The sequence below is a fragment of the Xylaria bambusicola genome, assembly GCF_022495145.1.
Source record: "Xylaria bambusicola strain CBS 139988 unplaced genomic scaffold F5B22scaffold_71, whole genome shotgun sequence".
Classification (NCBI taxonomy): Eukaryota; Fungi; Ascomycota; class Sordariomycetes; order Xylariales; family Xylariaceae; genus Xylaria; species Xylaria bambusicola.
In genome coordinates, this window is record NW_025953624.1 from 109,280 (window position 1) to 126,735 (window position 17,456).

Below are 17,456 nucleotides of genomic sequence, written 5' to 3' on the forward strand. Positions count from 1 at the left end.
TTCTTATTCTACACAGGCTTCTCTTCTTCGTCTCCTTTTCAAGATACCCTCATTCTTCACTTCGCCCGTGCCAAATTCTTTTTTCTTTTCTTCCTCTTCTACACTACGCCAAGATGGGTTTCACTGATCTCTCTACCGACAGCGGCTTGACCCGTAAGTTGACCGCCAGCCTCCCTAGCTATCGCTTTGCCTCGCGAAGCGGGCTGGCCAACATCTCGTGCCTGGTGTTTGCCTAACGGCCATTGCGAAAGGCATCATTATGGTCATATGATGACTAACACGGTAATCAATCAGTGCTCACCGGCTGGCTGGCTTCCCGATCATATATCTCCGGGTAAGTAATGGTTATTTACTGTTGTGATATTTATTCACTTGTCCCGATCCCGATCGCCGCCCTCTGACTGGGCCTGCCTTCGCTATATCCCACATTGTGATGAGAACATTGGTCCGTGTTTCTGAGCAGCTTAAGACCCTGTCAAATGAGGAAACATACAATAGCATTCTGTGCAACTCTGATTTACTGTACCCCTGTTGGTTTCGATTTATATGCGGCAAATATGGCAATGTTCCTTGCTAATTTGCGTACTACAGACAAGCTCCCTCGCAAGCCGATGTAGCTGTTTTCAAGGCCATCAAGTCTGCCCCTGACGTCGCCAAATACCCCCACGCCGCCAGATGGTACAAGCACACTGCCTCTTTCGAGGATGAGTTCGCAACTCTATCCGGCGATGCCTCTAAGCCTTACACCGCCTACGGTCCCGGTGAGGCCGAGGCCACCGAAACCTCTGAGGCGCCGGCCGCTGAGGGTGGCGATGAGGATGATGTCGACCTATTCGGCAGCGATGACGAGGAGGAGGATGCCGAGGCTGCTCGCGTTCGTGAGGAGCGTCTTGCCGCCTACCGTGAGAAGAAGGCCGCCAAGCCTAAAGTAGCTGCCAAGTCTGTTGTCACTTTGGATGTGAAGCCATGGGGTAGGTTATCCGCCTTGAACGCGACTTTCCAGCATAGTAATCTAACAATGAATTTTCACAGATGACGAAACTGATATGGCCGCTCTCGAAGCTTCTGTCCGTAGTATTGAGAAAGATGGCCTGGTCTGGGGTGCTTCTAAGTTAGCGCCTGTCGGTTTCGGTATCAAGAAGCTACAGATCACCTTGGTTGTTGAGGACGAAAAGATCTCACTTGGTGATCTTGAGGAGGAGATCCAGGGCTTTGAGGATTATGTGCAGTCCACCGACATCGTAAGTTTTGCTGCCCTCGAGAATCTATCGATCGACCCTAATGACTCCCACAGGCTGCCATGCAGAAGCTATAAGAAAATAAAACCAGGGCAAAAGAAAAGGCCACATTGACGTATTTCATGAGAAAACGACATTAACGCCACGGGCAATAATGTTTGATGAATGTGATGAGGCTTGGGCGGTGGGGATTAATGAAGGCAAATAACCTCCACAAAATGAACTTTACGTAGAGGCCAAGGAGCTACGAAAAGTAATGCCAATTGTGCCACCATGAATACCAAATTTTTGTTCATGACGATGCATTGTTCAAAGTGTTATGTACTTACACTGGCTATAATTGTTGTAAGTTATATCGTATATGTTTATTCATGCTGCGATGTTCCGATTAGTATCGAAGGGGTATGCACTAGGCTAAAAATACGAACAAGTAGGTCCTCATTAAAACTACATTATACAGAAACATGGCTTTCTTAGCATCATTTAATACTATCTTAACACCTTTCCCTCTTTGTAAATCATGCGCAACACCCTTGGTCCTTGTCCGCCGGACAGTAGTTCACGTGAGCTTGGTTTTTTCTATCTTTACTTCTCCCTAGATCCCTTTATAGCAAAAGTTTCTTATGCAACATAACCCAGTCTAATGGTGGAACAAACGGATATTCTGCTCTACGAAGACGATGCCAAGTTTTTCGGCGGTCTCGTAGACAGCGAAGTCGTTTTGACTGCCACCAGGAGCGGCGATGTATTTGGCACCTGAGCGGTGCGCACGGTAAATGTTATCAACGAAGGGGAACTGGCAAGTATGAAAAGTTAACCAAGCGAACAGATAGCGCTTTCAAAAAGCAGTAACATAAACTTACGAAAGCGTCGCTGGACACGGCGACCTCGCCGAGCTTGCTGAGCCAGTCATTGCGCTCTTCCTCAGAGAAAGCCGCCGGCACCTCTTCAAACGTGGCCTCAAATGCCTCGCGTTCAGGGCCTGACTTAGGCAACTCGCCGCTTACTAGAAGATCAATCGCGTTGCTCTTATCAGGACGCTTGGTCCCCTTCTTCCACTTTATGCCCAGAACCCGTGGGTGGAAGCGAAGCCACCAGTTGTCGGCTTTGTCACCAGCGAGACGAGTGCAATGGATACGCGATTGCTGTCCAGCACCCAATCCGATGACCTGTCCGTCCTTTGCGTAACAGACAGAGTTACTTTGTGTGTATTTCAGAGCAATTGTGGCAACAGTCAAGTCTCTGGCAGCCGCCTCAGGGACAACGAAGTCCTTCGGTGTCACAGTCTGACTAAATGAATCAGGTGAGATCTCGACGTCGTTTCGGTGTTGAGAAAGAGTGACACCGTAGACGGTTCTCGTCTCAATAGTATCAGGCTGGTACTCGGGGTCCATCTGAAGGACAAGATACTTGCCACCCTTTTTCTTCCTCAGAATTTCAAGAGCAGCATCTTCGTAGCCAGGGGCGATAACGCCATCAGAGACCTCCTTGGAGATGATACTTGCCGTTGGAACATCAACTACGTCACTTAAAGCGATAAGATCCCCGAAGCTGCTCATGCGATCAGCGCCTCTGGCGCGGGCATACGCCTGGGCAAGGCTAGACGTCTCAATACCCTGAATATCATCAACGAAATATACCTTGCGTTCATCTGCACTCAGGGGTACGCCAATTGCTGCACCTGCAGGCGACACATGCTTGAAGCTCGCGGCGGCAGGCTTTCCTAAAGCTAGTTTCAGCTCCTTGACCAAAGCCCAGCTGTTTAGCGCATCTAGTAGATTGATATAGCCGGGTGATCCACCTAAAACTTTGAAAGGAAGATTCGCGGATAATGTATAGGCAGCGGCTGGTTTTTGGTGAGGGTTGGCGCCGTATCGGAGGGCCATGTGTTGCTGGCCATCGGCGTAACGAGAGCGGAAAAACGCTGAGATGTGAGTGTCGTAATCGGCTGTGTGCTCGAAGGCCTTCAGAGCATATGTATTACGACTGGATTCTTTGATCTCACCCTGCTCTAATTCCTTCAAGAACGCGGGATAGTCCTTAGGGTCACTCAGGATAGTAACACGGGCGTGGTTCTTTGCCGCAGCTCGGATGAGGGTTACACCACCGATATCGATCTCTTCGACAGCCTCGGGAACTGTCACATTGGGTTTCGCAATAGTGTCCTTGAAGGGGTACAGATTGCAGATTACATAGTCGACCTTGTCGATGCTCTGTTGAGCAAGGTCCTTTTCGTCAGATTCGAGGTTGCGAGCGAGGATGCCGGCGTGAACAGCGGGATGGAGGGTCTTGACTCTCCCCGAGAGCATCTCAGGGGCTTTCGTAATAGCCGAGATGTCCCTTTCAAAAGGTCAGAACAGATGCACAAGGCTGACAGTAACAGTACGATAGCATACTCTACGGGAAAGCCAGATTCACGGATCATCCGAGCCGTACCCCCTGAAGCTAGGATTCGCACATTCTGCTGGACGAGGCCCTTGGCCAGATCCAGGAGACCCGTCTTGTCATAGACAGAGAGGATGGCGATCCTCTGAGACATAGTGCGGACGATTTACGACTGGCTGGAGAGTCGAAATGGGGCTAGAGAAAGCTATCAAGGTTAGCACAGCAGGTCTAGTTGCCTGCAACATTGCTTGCTGTACGGTTGAGAGGGCCGAACCTTTCAATTGGATGTTAGCGAGCTTGAACGGCTTCTATCCTTCATGTGTTGCGCTGTGCAAGGGGGTGTATGATAGATATATTTAATGCAGGTAGCGTTTCGATCGGACGAATATGATAAAATTTCATCGCGGGGTTCAATAGTGCAAGCAGTTCCAACCCCACCAAAAGCTACCCAAGCTGGGTACTACTGTATGTGCAACCCTGAAGTTGGGAAAGAGCCACCACCCCGCGGCTCCGTTGCCGGACATCTAAAGCTCCGATCTCTCAACCCGATTTTCACCCCACCTGTCTGTGACAATTCTTACAGTCTAGGGGCATCGCCTGCAAAACGACCCCTCCCGAACAACATACTACGGTATGTAAGTGCCTACTATGTACATAGGCGAGATAGGTACTTATGTAGAGAATACTTGTGGGTTCAAGTGGGGTCATTCTACAGAGGTACTTACTCTCTAAACTTGAGGTAGGTACCTCGGTAGTGATACGAGTCATACGACCATCGACCATTCGATACGCACTGTGCGTCGAACGCTAGTCTTATCAGTGGCCAATCACAATTTTTCTTGAGTCCACACCCGTTGCTTAGGTAGGTAGGTGGGTACACTACCTAGGTACCTAAGTAGGCACTACAAGGGCGTAGTTAAAGAGTCACTTATAGTACGAATACCTTAGCGGGATACTGTACCGTATACATGTAATAGTGCAGCCCCTCCGTGAGACTTGTCACGGTATATCCATAGGTTGCAAGTGGAAGCGCCTTGACCTACAACACTTACTCTAAACCATTTTTCGGATCGGCTATTTGCTACCATGACGCGACGCGCCAATGCTTAGTTAAACAGTTTCCCAACTCCTGCGCATCTCAACCATGTATGGCGATCTTGGAAATAAACTCGTAAGTGGCCTGATTATGTGAGGCCAGGAACTAAATCCGGCCTAATGAGTCCAACAGGTGCAACAGGCAAAACGCACTCAGAATCTAGTCCATCTACCGCCCTACCAAACGGAAATAGTTCGTGCTGTTACCCGCGAAGTACGCGATCTAGACAAAGATGTCGGTGCTCTCTTGGAGCCTTTCCATGGTTCTTTCCATCCCGCCGACGACCCAGCTGTCGCATGCACCTTGCTCGTAAACCACCTGTCGATGCGAAGAAACAAGAGATGTCTACTCGCCTATCATCACACAAGAACAGACAGGCTCGAGGAGTTAGTATGGAAAGGCTACGACGTAGTCGACTTAGCTGGCCTGCAAGTCAGAGACGCTTCGGGCAATGCCAGCGGTGCCTCCAATCTGGCAAATGGGAATGGGGGCATGAGTAACTTGAGCCCGCAAGAGGAGGATTATGTTCGACAGTATAGCGATCTTCTCGCTGCGTACAAAGGGCAGTGGACAGATATCGACCTGACCGGCAGTCTCGAACCACCACGAGATTTGTTTATCGATGTCAGAGTTTTGAAAGACGCAGGGGAGATCCAGACAGAATATGGGTGAGTGATTTGAGGAACAAAGCTCTCGCTTCCCGAATAGCTTACTTATAATTTGTCATAGAGCTATTACCTTGACGAAGAATAGTCAATTCTATGTGCGGCAAGGGGACGTCGAACGCTTAATCGCACAAGGCTACCTACAAAAGCTCAGCTAACATATGACCTGAAGATGAACCGACCTTAAGTGTCTATCATCAGCCAGATGCTCTCGATTATAGCGTATTGCCGCTCTGCTCGAAACGGGTCCTTTTGAGTGTATGAATGTCCAAATGGGTCAATTCAACGTCTCAATGCGAGAAAACCTTGTGTTCATTACACTACAGTGACATCTGCGAAGTTGTAATGTTTTTTCCTACAAACTACGCAGCCAGGTTCAGACATTGCTTGCCTACCGTGACCGGCATCGGATGCTGAGGACTTCCAGCTACCTGGCAGGAGTGCTGGCTCGTGACAGCGTAGTTTCGCGCCCCGGGCCAATCCTTTGACCTCCTAACATTTGCTCGTTTCGCAAAAGGATCGGTAAAACCCTCGGGTTGTAACCCTGAGCTTCTTCTTGCCTGAGAAAGGTGTTGATGCAGGCCGGCTTAACACTCATGCATATACTCTCTCCGTTTCTCCCATCTCCCGACGAATCTTCCCCTCAAATATCGGGGCGATCCTTCCATCAATGCAAGATCAAGTAAGCTTCGCGTATGCTTTTCCAGCTGCACGTTGCTTTGAAAAGCAGCGACTGAGCTGCGATCGCAGTATGACTTGCGGGGAAGGCGTGACTACGGGTCGGGGTTGATTGGAGGCTCTGAAAAGTTCGCATTCACACCTGACGCTAGGTTTTGCTGGGTGTTGCATTCAAATTGTTGTTATAAGGGAATATAAAAACCAATAGGAACTCTTACCTGGCGTCCGTCCCGCAACGATCACCGGAGCTGGGGAAATAGCGAATGCCAGAGATTTGTAGTACGTAACACGATGCAAGCTTACCGCATTCCGCCATACCTAAATCGAATACCGGTGACACCAAGGGTCCCGAAGGGATCACTTACAAGGCTATACACATACCTACATAGTATGCCTGTTACACGCGAATTCGCAATTCATGGTGTAATATGAACCATACAATACGTCAAGACGGCGCAGGGACGGTACGTGCCTAGCAGGTCAGGTCAGGTCAGGTAGGCGAGGGTAAACAGTAACACACTATATCCTTACGTCCCGAACTTGTACAGCGCTATCCAGGGTAGGTCCAATTTGTTCGCCAGTAGAATGTCACTGGACCAGGTGGTCTCACGGTATGTGACCTGACATAAACCCGATTCGGCCAGCTCCTCCAAGAACTCGCGCTACACGTGCAAGAAGCAGTTGGAGAATTGCAACCGGAGCCGCAGGCTGGGGTTTGGACAGGGATTGGCGGGCGGTAGCAAAGCGTTGTGGCTGCAGCCGCCTACAGACGAATTCGCCAATCAGACTCCAACGTGTCTTCTGGCACTGAAAACCTCACCTCACTCCTACGGGTTTGATATATCAGACCGTCACACCATGGCGGGGAGAGGTCCCTTTGCTTGAGCCCGACGCATTCTGGGGAAGGTCATGCTCTGGTCATGCTCCAGAGGATTTGATGTAGCATTTGGTTTTTTTTTGGGGGTTTTTTTTTCTCCTTCCTTTCCTCCTCATTTTCCCCGTCAAGGTGTGTATGGCAAGAGAAGATGCAGCGAGTCACACACGGGTGAGTTCCACGTCACGTCATGATTTCGCATAGACCGTATAAGTTGCCACCTATACAGAGACACATGTGTAGAACGGAAAACTGTCGAACACACTCCGATGAGTAATCTGTGTAGATGGAGGATACATGTAGGTAGTTAGGTTGTCCTAAGTCTGTCCTAAGGATACGCGGGTGGAAACACAATGGCAGAGATCAGCAAGATAAGATTGAACGCAAGGTGAGTAGTGATTGTTGCTGATGTAAGTTATAGCAAGGTACCTACATACTTACCTACATAGGTAGATAAGCTAAGCCCATCTATGTGACATCTAAGTATGAGACTAGAGCCCTAGAACTATGTATGTGTACGTGGATTTACACTAGATGCATCCCGCAGATGGTCGGGAGGCATCGCAGCGTATATTTCTTGCTTAGAGGCAGAAGCAATATACGTCTAATCTACCGAAACGGTTCGGAGGTATACCTAAGTACTCAGTATATCATCAACCAGGTCGGCGTGACCCATGACCGTTTTTTTTTTTTTTTTTTTTTTTTTTCCTCTGCCCACGCAAGTTCTAGGTTAAGTACAGTAGATAGACAAAAAAGAATATTTGAAGATATCCAGGTCGAGGCCCTAGACTAGGCAGGCGAATCCCTGCTACCTAGGTAGAGACTAGCTGTTAGAACAGCTAGCGCGGGGCCGTCTCAAAATTTTATCATGCTCGGTTCTGCTCGGTTTGCCCCCCCTGTCGGCAAGACACTTGCATGCGGCTAGCCATTCGGATACCGCCAACCAGACTGGACCTTGACTACCTACAACGGTATTAAAGTTCTTGGTGTTCTAATATAGCTCCATGACATAGTAGGTAAGTAGGTCCACGGTGGACGGTGGACGGTGGTGCCGTTAAGAGGCTACCATCACGATCCATCCCATCCCGCCCTCGCGTCCATCTTCCTCGCTTATACATACCCTCTCGTCTCCGGCCGCCTTCCTTGCCTACTCACATACCTACCCGTCGTCACTCGGAAGTGTCTGTATGCCCTACCTACCCGCATCTTGTTCTCTGTCCAACTTACCTACGCTACCATAGCTCACGTGCGGCTTCGAGGTGTCACCATGGCTGAGGCCAGGATCCCTGCTTAGCTTCAGTTCAGATATGCTTCATTGCGCATGTCCAAAGCAACCTTCAACTCTGATGCTTCTCTCTCTATATATGTAGATTAGTCATACCACTGCTCCGATATCAACTTGACAGGAGTGTGGCCTGTTGCTTGCCGTCTACATAGTTCGCCAGCCAACATACCAAGTACTTAGTCACGACCATGTCTGCCCCATCGTTTGGCTTTTCATGGGCTCGGAGGTCTCCTTCTGTCGGTTCGCGAGCTGGTGATGGCGAGTTCGAGCACCAAGCACGCACCGGGCCAGCCGATTCGAGACAATTCTCGTCTTCATTCGGCTCCCCTACGCACAGAGAGCCTACGAGGTCTTTCATTCCAGGCTCCGTACAGGATCATTTTTGTACGTTTTCTGCTTTTCTAGACACTTGGTTTCCCTTGTCTCTAACATTCCCGGCTAGCTCCCATTGACAGCGCTGGATTTGCTCGGAGTGTTCGCGAGGACACCGCAGAACTCGCAGGATACATCCTAGCCAATAAAGAAGACAAGCGCAGTGCTTCCTTCCTTGCCCAACGGCCATCTACATCGTCGCAGCCCAGCTGTGACCACTCAGTAAACGAAAATCCCACTCATAGCAGTACCGACACAATAGAGGAGCTTTCAGAACCGCCTTCACCCGATCAAGAGACAGATTATGCAGATGATGTTGGCCCGTCTATGTTGACGACCATGTTTCGACGGTCTCCTCCTGATGCTTTTACCCCTTCTGCCTCCACAGTCGAAAACATGCACAACGACAATTCACGGACTCCTCGCTCCATTAGCGCTGTGTCGTTATACGCAGATCCAACCGAGTCAAGCCCCAGAGTGAATGAGAGTACCTCTGAAGTAACGCCCTTACTAGGCCCCAAATCGCATAGACCTTGCACTTCAGGGGACCTAGAGGATATAGAAAGCCAGAAGCCCCGAGCAAGGGCGAGACGTACGTGCTCGTTAATAAAAGAAAGGGCTGGAAACCGGATACGTGGTCTCGGCGCTATTATGAACCCAAGAGCGTGGGATAAGAAGACCGCTTGGGAGAAAGCTGTAATTGGTCCCATGCGGTCCCTTCCAGCGGTGATAGTAGGATTGCTCTTGAACATTTTAGATGCGCTTTCATATGGTGAGAGACCGCCTCGGTCATTTTGGCTAGTATCTTGACTAACAATGCGCAAGGCATGATCTTATTTCCTCTTGGCAATCCCGTTTTCGCGAATCTAGGGCCTGCTGGGATCTCGATTTTCTACGTCAGCACCATTGTTTCCCAATTGACATTTTCCTCGGCTAGTGCTTTCAAAGGCGGAGTTGGATCGGAACTCGTAAGTACCACCGTATGCCTGGTTTGACATTAGACTAACAGTGCTTAGATTGAAGTGGTGCCATTTTTCCACAACATGGCAGCTACCATAACCTCCATTGTTGGCGAAGACAACCCAGATGCTGTGATTGCAACCACGATTACGTCTTTCGCAATTAGCTCTATGTTGACGGGTGTTGTTTTCTATATGATGGGGCGATTTAAATTAGGTTATATAATCGGGTTCATCCCTCGTCACATTTGTGAGTAATACTGGCTTCCTTCACGTTCTGCATCTCGCTCTTAGATTATGAAGGCAAGCTTTGCTTGACTTAAATGCTACTCTCAGGATTTTCTTCGTCTTCTAAACACCTTAGATGTTGACTGACCGATGTGTCATAGTGATCGGCTGTATTGGCGGAGTGGGCTGGTTCCTTGTTGCTACAGGCTTCGAAGTGTCAGCTCGATTAGGTGAATTCCACTATGACCTAGATACAGCTCAACGGCTATTTAAACCAGACACACTTCCTCTTTGGTTGATTCCCCTTGTCCTTGCCGTTCTACTCTTTGGATTGCAGCGAAAAATCACATCTCGCTACTTTCTACCAACGTACATCCTCTGTATCCCTTTCATCTTCTACTTTATTGTGCTATCATCGAACAACTTGAGTCCTGAAAAGTTGAGACAGACTGGCTGGATATTTGAGGCACCCGAAGCTAAACAGCCGTGGTGGTACTTCTGGACGCTTTACAGTATGGTTCAATTTATTGATTCTAGGGGTCCTGCTAACTAAGAGTGTAGAATTTGAACTTGTACATTGGGGTGCCATTGTGGACACTGTAGGGGCTATGTTCGCTCTGACATTCTTCAGCCTGTTGCATGTTCCTATCAATGTTCCTGCTCTTGCACAGAACACAGGCGAAGACAACCTGGAGCTCGATCACGAGCTAAAGCTTCATGGTGTTTCTAATTTTATTTCTGGGCTTGTTGGCAGTATCCAAAACTACCTAGTATTCGCAAATACTATTTTCTTCATAAGATCAGGGGGCGACAGCCGCCTTGCTGGATTCCTTCTGGCAGGGTTGACTTTCGTGGTAATGACAATGGGACCAGCAACTATTGGTTTTATTCCTGTCATGATGGTGGGAACGTTGATATTCGTTCTCGGATTTGAGCTGCTGCTGGACGCTTTGGTATCCCCACGGAGAAAGCTGAAATTAGTTGAGTATTTAACAGTAAGCGCAATTACTCCGCGACCTTTTCAAGGTAATACTAACGCTTTTGTAGATAGTAATAATCGTGTTAACGATGGGAATCTACGACTTCGTGGTTGGTATCTTTGTTGGCATGATTTTGGCCTTTGTCTCCGCCATCTTCCATGCATCGCAGGTATCTGCGATTCGAGCGATCTATACGGGTGAACAAGTCGGCTCCATGGTCCGGCGGAATCCTTCACAACATCATTACTTAAAAAAAGTTGGATCCCAAACCTATGTCATCAAATTGGCTGGGTTCCTATTTTTTGGTACTATTGTTGGCGTGGAGGAGAAAATTCGGGAGCTTATCGCCGACGACGCATTCCAGCGGCGTCCAATCAGCTACATGATCCTTGATCTGAGGCATGTTACAGGCATTGACTTCTCAGCAGCCGAAGGCTTCAAGACGATTAGCAGGCTTTTACATGGGAAAGGAGTCAATCTAATCATCAGTGGCAAGGATTCTGAGAGCAGCGTCGGATTAGATTTGCGGGCGGTTGGCCTTGGATCCGATGACATTAATGTCAAGTTCATGCCCGACTTGAACTCAGCGCTGGAAAGTAGCGAGAATGAACAACTCAAAACTTTCTATGCTAACCAAGAGGCCTTGAGAGTAACCCGACCATCCCCATCTAAGAATCTTGACGTGCCAGGCAACAATGCTGTCGCTACGGCGTTCGAATTCCTGTCGCAGTCGCCAAGAAGGCATCATTTGCACGAGGCGGCGAGGAATGTGTTGACCCAGCAAGAGATACGACGAACGACTAGGTGGCAAAGCATCAGCGAGCCACTTAGACTTATGCTTCAAGTGTTTCACAACGTCAGCAAGCGGAACGAGGACTTCTGGTTCCGGGCTAAGCCATACTTCAGCCGCAAAGAATATGCAGCTGGCACCGTTCTATACCAGCGTGGAGAAAAAGCCGATGGCTTCTACTTATTAGAGAGAGGCGAGTTGCACTCCGAGTATGAAACTCCGCAGGGTTACTTGTCCGAGCCTATCGTTCAAGGTACCACATGTGGCGAACTACCTTTCTTTTCGGAGACTACCCGTACCGCAACTGTTCGTGCCATCAAGGATTGTGTGGTCTGGGTTATGGACACGGATAGTTGGAATCGGCTTCAGGATGAAGAGAAGGATGTCGCCCAGGAGTTGCTTCGCGTGTCGCTCAAACTAACTACGGAGCGAATGAACGCTATGACAAATTATATTTCGGCCGTCGGAAATTGAAAAAGCAGTGGTAGTGCATTTGTTCCTCATCTACTAGGCGAGTTAGTTATATATAAATGTTGGGAAGGTTGTCAAAATATTTCTTGCATATATACATATACGGTAGCATTTAGGAGGTATGTGTAAGCGACGACAAAAAAAAGTTGTTAGATATCCGTGGCATTGCGTTTCCAAACTGTCTTCACAAAGCGGGAAGCAACAATTTAGGCACCTTGTTGCTATTATTACGGTTGGAAGGTGCAATCCACTACTACGGCCTAAATGTGGCCTTGATTTCTCTTGGAGTAGAGCGTGTATTTGTTCGTCCTGTCGAAGGTTACGGATGTAAGGAGTATATGTCCTGGAGCCTGTGTATAGTCGTGAGTGAAGCCAAATCGCGAGATGAAGGAGGATTGCACATGCCTTCAATTGCCCACTCTGGGGGCCAATTTGTAAATAACATACATCTAATCGTAGTCCTCTCAAATGTATGTGTGCAACCAGCTTGAATTTAAAAATTCTTTGAGGATATTGAGAAAGCTGGAGTGGGCGAGGCGAGTCTAAGGCTATGCGTCGGGGATAAGGTTTGGAAATAATAATTGTTCCGTTAGATGAGGTAAGGTTATTAGGGGGAGCAATCAGTTTAACACTTCATGCGTCACCGAAAACTTCCCCTGAACCATGCCCGCCAGATGTTACTCATGCTTCAATGGGTTTGGAAGCCTTTCAAGGTATTCAACATTACTACCTACGACGGAGATATCGATTAAAGAGTACCAGTGCGCTCACAATGGGAGCAGAGAAAAATGTGCAGATATAACCTTGATGCAAGCCCGCGCCATCTTAGGTAGATATATCAAGAAATCGAATCGAATCTGTTTAACACGATAGTTGCAACGCATCACCCTCAACTGACCGCAATGTGAGCACAAGAAGTCAAGTAGTGAATTGGCCGGAACTTGTGTCGTAACATATATAACATTGTCTTTGGCTATTCTGTAGCTAGTAGTTTGCGAGGAAATAGACCAGGGGGGAAGGGGGCTGACACAAACAAGTGCAATATCAAGCCTGTTCGCTATAATCTCTCGTAAAAGTACAAATTATTGTACACCCCGAATAGCCCCTATTCATAGCACGCCGTTTTGTTCCAGACCTTAATACGCCAGAGGACTCCAAGATCAAGAAGAGCATTGCATGCTTCTTAGTCTGATTCCAGACTCTCTTCCCTCTCATTTTCTTACAAGACTCGCTTTACCTCGAAGAAGCGACGTAGCCACCAGACTTGGAAAAGGGATTCGCCAATGACAACTCCAATAACGAATAGGTTCCACCATTTGACTCTGCTGTTGGTGCTCTCGGCTGTGTTTCGGTGTGTGCGTTCGCGAATGACGATGTAGGATTGCTCGTCTTTAACTTGGCCAATTAGTTCGTTGAGAGTTTTAACTATAGATTATGTCAGTATTCTGCCTCTGGTCGCCATGGATGTGGAAAATGCTGCCGTACTTTCAGCCTCCAGGGGATCCTGTGGGGCATCGGCTTCCGAGACGTAGACGATGCCATGGACATTGAAAGACACTTCCTTGCTGTTCGCACCCCAATGTTCGTTGCCGAAGCAGTAGAGATATCTGCCATCATGTTTGGCTGTGAATGAGTAGTCACCGTTAGAGACCTCTTTTTGAAAGGTTTCGTATTGGCCCTGGGGATTCGTGATCTAGGAGATTTCCCAACTCGTTAGTCTCATTGATCTTCAGGACACGTCAACGTATGCGAGTCGATTCCCGAACCATACCCAGAAGTCAATGTCTATGTTGCCAGCACTACCAAATTCCCTGTCACCGACCTGGAAGGTAACAGTCATGACATCGTCCTTGTGGAGCTCCTCGTGAAAGCACTCTCGGCCATGGGCGGGAAGTTGTATGTTGTGGCCTAGCACGGTTTGCAGGAGTCCAGCAGCTGCTAATAACGTGGCATAAGAGAATAGCATTTTGTCTGGAAGCGCCTTGAGGCGTCGTTCGGTGTATCCTAGTCGACAGAGGCAGAGAATCGCAAAGGCGGGAGGCCGTTGAGATAGACAAGCAATTTTGGTATCTTTCATAGGCGCAGTTGGACACTTTGGCTGACTTGGCCTGGATCGCTCAAGAGGGTTTAGCGCTCTTTTAGAGGGCTTGGCTTCTGGGGACCGCGCTTTCTACAGCACAGTGAAGGTACTTGCATGACATGGAGGTACATAGTACCTACCTACTTCGTAGGCTAGGAGGAAATTCCTACTTAAACATACTAATGATAAAATGACCCACCCAGACCCGCAAGGCTTAAATATGCCCTGTTGTCTCCCCACCTCTCGCTGCTGGTGCTGTAATGGACAGGTATACCTCTTCAGCCATACCTATGATATGGCTCTGGTCAAATGGTTACCTACCTAGGTACCTACCGAATATCTCTGTACATGTATGTATGGGCTAAATAGTACCTACCTAAGTGGTTAGTATCAAAATGTTTGTATATACCTGTGTCACAATCTACGCAGATGCTATTGCGGTGCACTGTAGGTACGGAGATAGTTCAAAGTAGTACATACCTGGGTTGCTGGGTATATTACTAGCATAGCATGCATGTGCTATGTATGTACAGTAGAGTAGCGAGGTAGGTAGGTCTTTACATATGTACATATATACTGAGTAAGTCGAAGCAAGGTTGTTGCGTTCACTCCATGTGAGTTAAGTACAGCGCTGTGGGTTAGGCTCTGTCTAAAGGGATGGATCTTGCCCCTATGATATGCGACATATACTTACCAGAAGTAGGCACCTAGGTTACGCACCCTGGCATATATGTCCAAGGTACCTATAGTATCTACGTGTAATAGGCATTTACCTGGTACTACTATCTATCTGCTGTATACTTACCTACCTTCTGTGAGTTGGTATTTGAGCTTTGGGAGCTTTGGGCTGCATAGCGGTACATGTTAGGCAAGAGATAGAAAGTACCTTGGTTTTGTACTGTAGGTAGCGTACTTAGTGGGTTAGTGCCAGCACTGCACTGCACTGCATTGCGCCATAGCTGGAAGAACTTGGAATTGGAAGTCGTTACCTAGGTAGGTACATATAGTAGGTAGGTAGTGCCTCCAGGCATTTCTCATTGGCCTCTCCAGTACCTACCTCCTAACTCTATCGCTCCCCTGCCACCCCTCTCCAGCCACAACTGGCCAGGCCAGCACAGTGCAACAGGTAGGTACCTACCTACTCTACTATCTAGGAGCCCCCAGAGGGTCGCAAGACGCAAAGGAAAAGGCCTTTTTTACCTAACCTTTTTGAAATCCACACATCTCTTCACCGATCTTGACTACATCACACACTGCATAACCACCCCCTTTGATAACGCATCACGAGAGATCTCTCCTTCGCCGAGCAGGTCTCATTGTTGCTGACTAGTTGTAAGTATCCGTCTTTCACCCTCTCTCTGCACAAAGCGCGCTCCCGCTGCCCCGCGAAACAACAGCAGCCTCTGATTACTGCCACTGTCGCTGTCATCATTGTCGCAGCCTTGCTTTCCCTTGGTACCACAACTCCCGGCCCACTCTCAGCTGTTTACCTGTTCATTTTGGCTTCCCCTTTTGCGGCAGCCTAGAGTATTTCGCAGGCCTAGGACGCTTCCTCTCAACACGCCTGGTTGCTATTGCACTGGCTGCGGCTAAACAATCGATCTGTCCTTAGAGGTGCGAGCGTGTTTATATCTCGCCTCATCTCGCCTTGCTGCTGCTGCTGCTGCTTGATCAATGCTGTCTCCGTGACACCACGTCTTCATTGATCACATCACAAGACTAACATCGTCACCCTTCGACAGATCCACAAACATTCTCTCATTGAGAACATAGACCTAATACTTTCTCGTCGTATTCATCAAAAGCAGTCGCCACCATGGGTCTCGCATTCTCTAAGATATTCGATAAGCTTTGGGGGAAGAAGGAAATGAGAATTTTGATGGTCGGTTTGGACGCTGCCGGAAAGACCACCATTCTTTACAAGCTCAAGCTCGGTGAAATCGTCACAACCATTCCTACCATTGGTACGCCAGCCACCCCTCGTTACCTACTGTCCCCCGACCTTGTTGTCGCCTGTCAACCTACTAACGTGTTGGCCCTGGGATAGGTTTCAACGTCGAGACCGTCGAGTACAAGAACATTCAATTCACCGTGTGGGATGTCGGTGGACAGGACAAGATCCGACCTCTATGGCGTCATTACTTCCAGAATACACAGGGTATCATCTTTGTTGTTGACAGCAATGATCGAGACCGTATTGTCGAGGCTCGCGAGGAGCTGCAACGCATGCTTAACGAAGATGAGCTTCGAGATGCCATCTTGCTAGTCTTTGCCAACAAGCAAGATTTGCCTGTAAGTTGACCTGTTACAGAAACAGACAATAAAGGATTGCCTTGCTAATAGGACGTGTGCAACAGAACGCCATGAATGCTGCTGAGATTACTGATAAGCTTGGCCTTCATGGATTGAGACAGCGCGCTTGGGTATGTTTTCAGTCAATTTGCTTTACCGCCTTTAAGTTTACTAATGGCTGTCTAGTACATTCAATCGACCTGCGCTACTTCAGGTGATGGCCTCTATGAGGGTCTCGAGTGGCTTGCCACCACTCTCCGTAAGGCTGGACACCAGTAAAGGATATAACATGACAGTGTTTCGATCATTCGACCCTTCTCTCATCCTCGCTGTTCATGGATCGGTTGTAGCTCTCAGGTCAACCCGGGAGCGGACACGATATAGTCATAAATCACGCATCTAGGTAACCTTTTTCTCTGATGGTTGTGGTGGTCCTACAAAGTGAACCTACCGCTCATTCTATGCATGACCTATTGCGGTCTAATACAGAAAGTCTGCATTCGGAAAGAGTGAGGGAGTGGGAATACTGGGATCGAACTTGTATGAATTTGATGTTAAAGACAGCAAAAGAGATCTTTCTGCGTTTCTTCCAGCACATACATACAGCAAAGCTGATTTTCCGCAATCGGTCCAACTGGGCGTGATACATCCATATGTGAGCTCACTATATCAATGTGTTTCTGTTGTGCTTGCTTTAGTAAGGGTGCTTCTTATATACTAGTGCAGCAAGCGTCATACTCTCTGCATCTCCAACCATGTGTTTGATATAGAGCTACAGCAATCCGTACCCTGTAATCAAGTTATCTGCCTCTGGAGGTACCTCGATTAGTAATAGATGCCTAGTCAGAGGGTCAGTTGAGGACACCTATACTTGTCTCAATAGAGAAACCCCTCCCAAACTCGTCATAGCACCAACAAGTAGCCTTGGGTTGGGTTCCTTGCTTTTTGAGAGGGGGGGGGGGGGGGGGGGGGGGGGTCGAGGGGCGGCAAAATTTAAGGCTGCGGGGGTTTTTTGGATTTGGGTTTAATATTTTTGGGTGGGGGGGAAAAGAAAATTTTTAAA

General features: G+C 48.3%; 6 protein-coding genes across 6 annotated transcripts; 4 read left to right on the top strand and 2 right to left on the bottom strand.

Annotated features, from left to right (window-relative positions):
* Positions 1 to 113: 113 nt before the first annotated feature.
* Positions 114 to 1,868, top strand: F5B22DRAFT_661457 (uncharacterized protein; the record flags this gene model as incomplete). Its single annotated transcript, XM_047980365.1, has 5 exons — positions 114 to 153; positions 295 to 334; positions 592 to 971; positions 1,033 to 1,241; positions 1,295 to 1,868. The coding sequence occupies 5 exons, from the start codon at positions 114 to 116 to the stop codon at positions 1,313 to 1,315; spliced, it is 690 nt and encodes a 229-aa protein (XP_047825792.1). The 3' UTR covers positions 1,316 to 1,868.
* On the bottom strand, positions 1,797 to 4,233 carry F5B22DRAFT_519673 (AICARFT/IMPCHase bienzyme). Its single transcript, XM_047972613.1, has 4 exons — positions 3,898 to 4,233; positions 3,635 to 3,818; positions 2,102 to 3,578; positions 1,797 to 2,034 (listed from the first exon to the last, which is right to left on the bottom strand). The coding sequence occupies exons 2-4, from the start codon at positions 3,775 to 3,777 to the stop codon at positions 1,879 to 1,881; spliced, it is 1,776 nt and encodes a 591-aa protein (XP_047825793.1). The 5' UTR covers positions 3,778 to 3,818; positions 3,898 to 4,233; the 3' UTR covers positions 1,797 to 1,878.
* A 353-nt stretch (positions 4,234 to 4,586) lies between these two features.
* F5B22DRAFT_519719 (DNA replication complex GINS protein PSF1) lies at positions 4,587 to 5,802 on the top strand. Its single transcript, XM_047972614.1, has 3 exons — positions 4,587 to 4,794; positions 4,852 to 5,387; positions 5,449 to 5,802. Exons 1-3 carry the CDS (start codon positions 4,768 to 4,770, stop codon positions 5,540 to 5,542), a joined length of 657 nt encoding a protein of 218 aa, XP_047825794.1. The 5' UTR covers positions 4,587 to 4,767; the 3' UTR covers positions 5,543 to 5,802.
* A 2,014-nt stretch (positions 5,803 to 7,816) lies between these two features.
* F5B22DRAFT_627432 (sulfate transporter family-domain-containing protein) lies at positions 7,817 to 12,513 on the top strand. The gene is made up of 7 exons (XM_047976324.1): positions 7,817 to 8,605; positions 8,664 to 9,365; positions 9,419 to 9,561; positions 9,610 to 9,802; positions 9,942 to 10,292; positions 10,342 to 10,775; positions 10,828 to 12,513. The coding sequence occupies exons 1-7, from the start codon at positions 8,410 to 8,412 to the stop codon at positions 12,022 to 12,024; spliced, it is 3,216 nt and encodes a 1,071-aa protein (XP_047825795.1). The 5' UTR covers positions 7,817 to 8,409; the 3' UTR covers positions 12,025 to 12,513.
* A 242-nt stretch (positions 12,514 to 12,755) lies between these two features.
* F5B22DRAFT_627435 (emp24/gp25L/p24 family/GOLD-domain-containing protein) lies at positions 12,756 to 14,117 on the bottom strand. Its single transcript, XM_047976325.1, has 3 exons — positions 13,793 to 14,117; positions 13,507 to 13,714; positions 12,756 to 13,446 (listed from the first exon to the last, which is right to left on the bottom strand). Exons 1-3 carry the CDS (start codon positions 14,096 to 14,098, stop codon positions 13,241 to 13,243), a joined length of 720 nt encoding a protein of 239 aa, XP_047825796.1. The 5' UTR covers positions 14,099 to 14,117; the 3' UTR covers positions 12,756 to 13,240.
* A 1,172-nt stretch (positions 14,118 to 15,289) lies between these two features.
* Positions 15,290 to 17,333, top strand: F5B22DRAFT_627438 (ADP-ribosylation factor family-domain-containing protein). Its single transcript, XM_047976326.1, has 4 exons — positions 15,290 to 16,065; positions 16,149 to 16,393; positions 16,459 to 16,524; positions 16,580 to 17,333. The coding sequence occupies exons 1-4, from the start codon at positions 15,918 to 15,920 to the stop codon at positions 16,670 to 16,672; spliced, it is 552 nt and encodes a 183-aa protein (XP_047825797.1). The 5' UTR covers positions 15,290 to 15,917; the 3' UTR covers positions 16,673 to 17,333.
* The last annotated feature ends 123 nt before the right edge of the window (positions 17,334 to 17,456 follow it).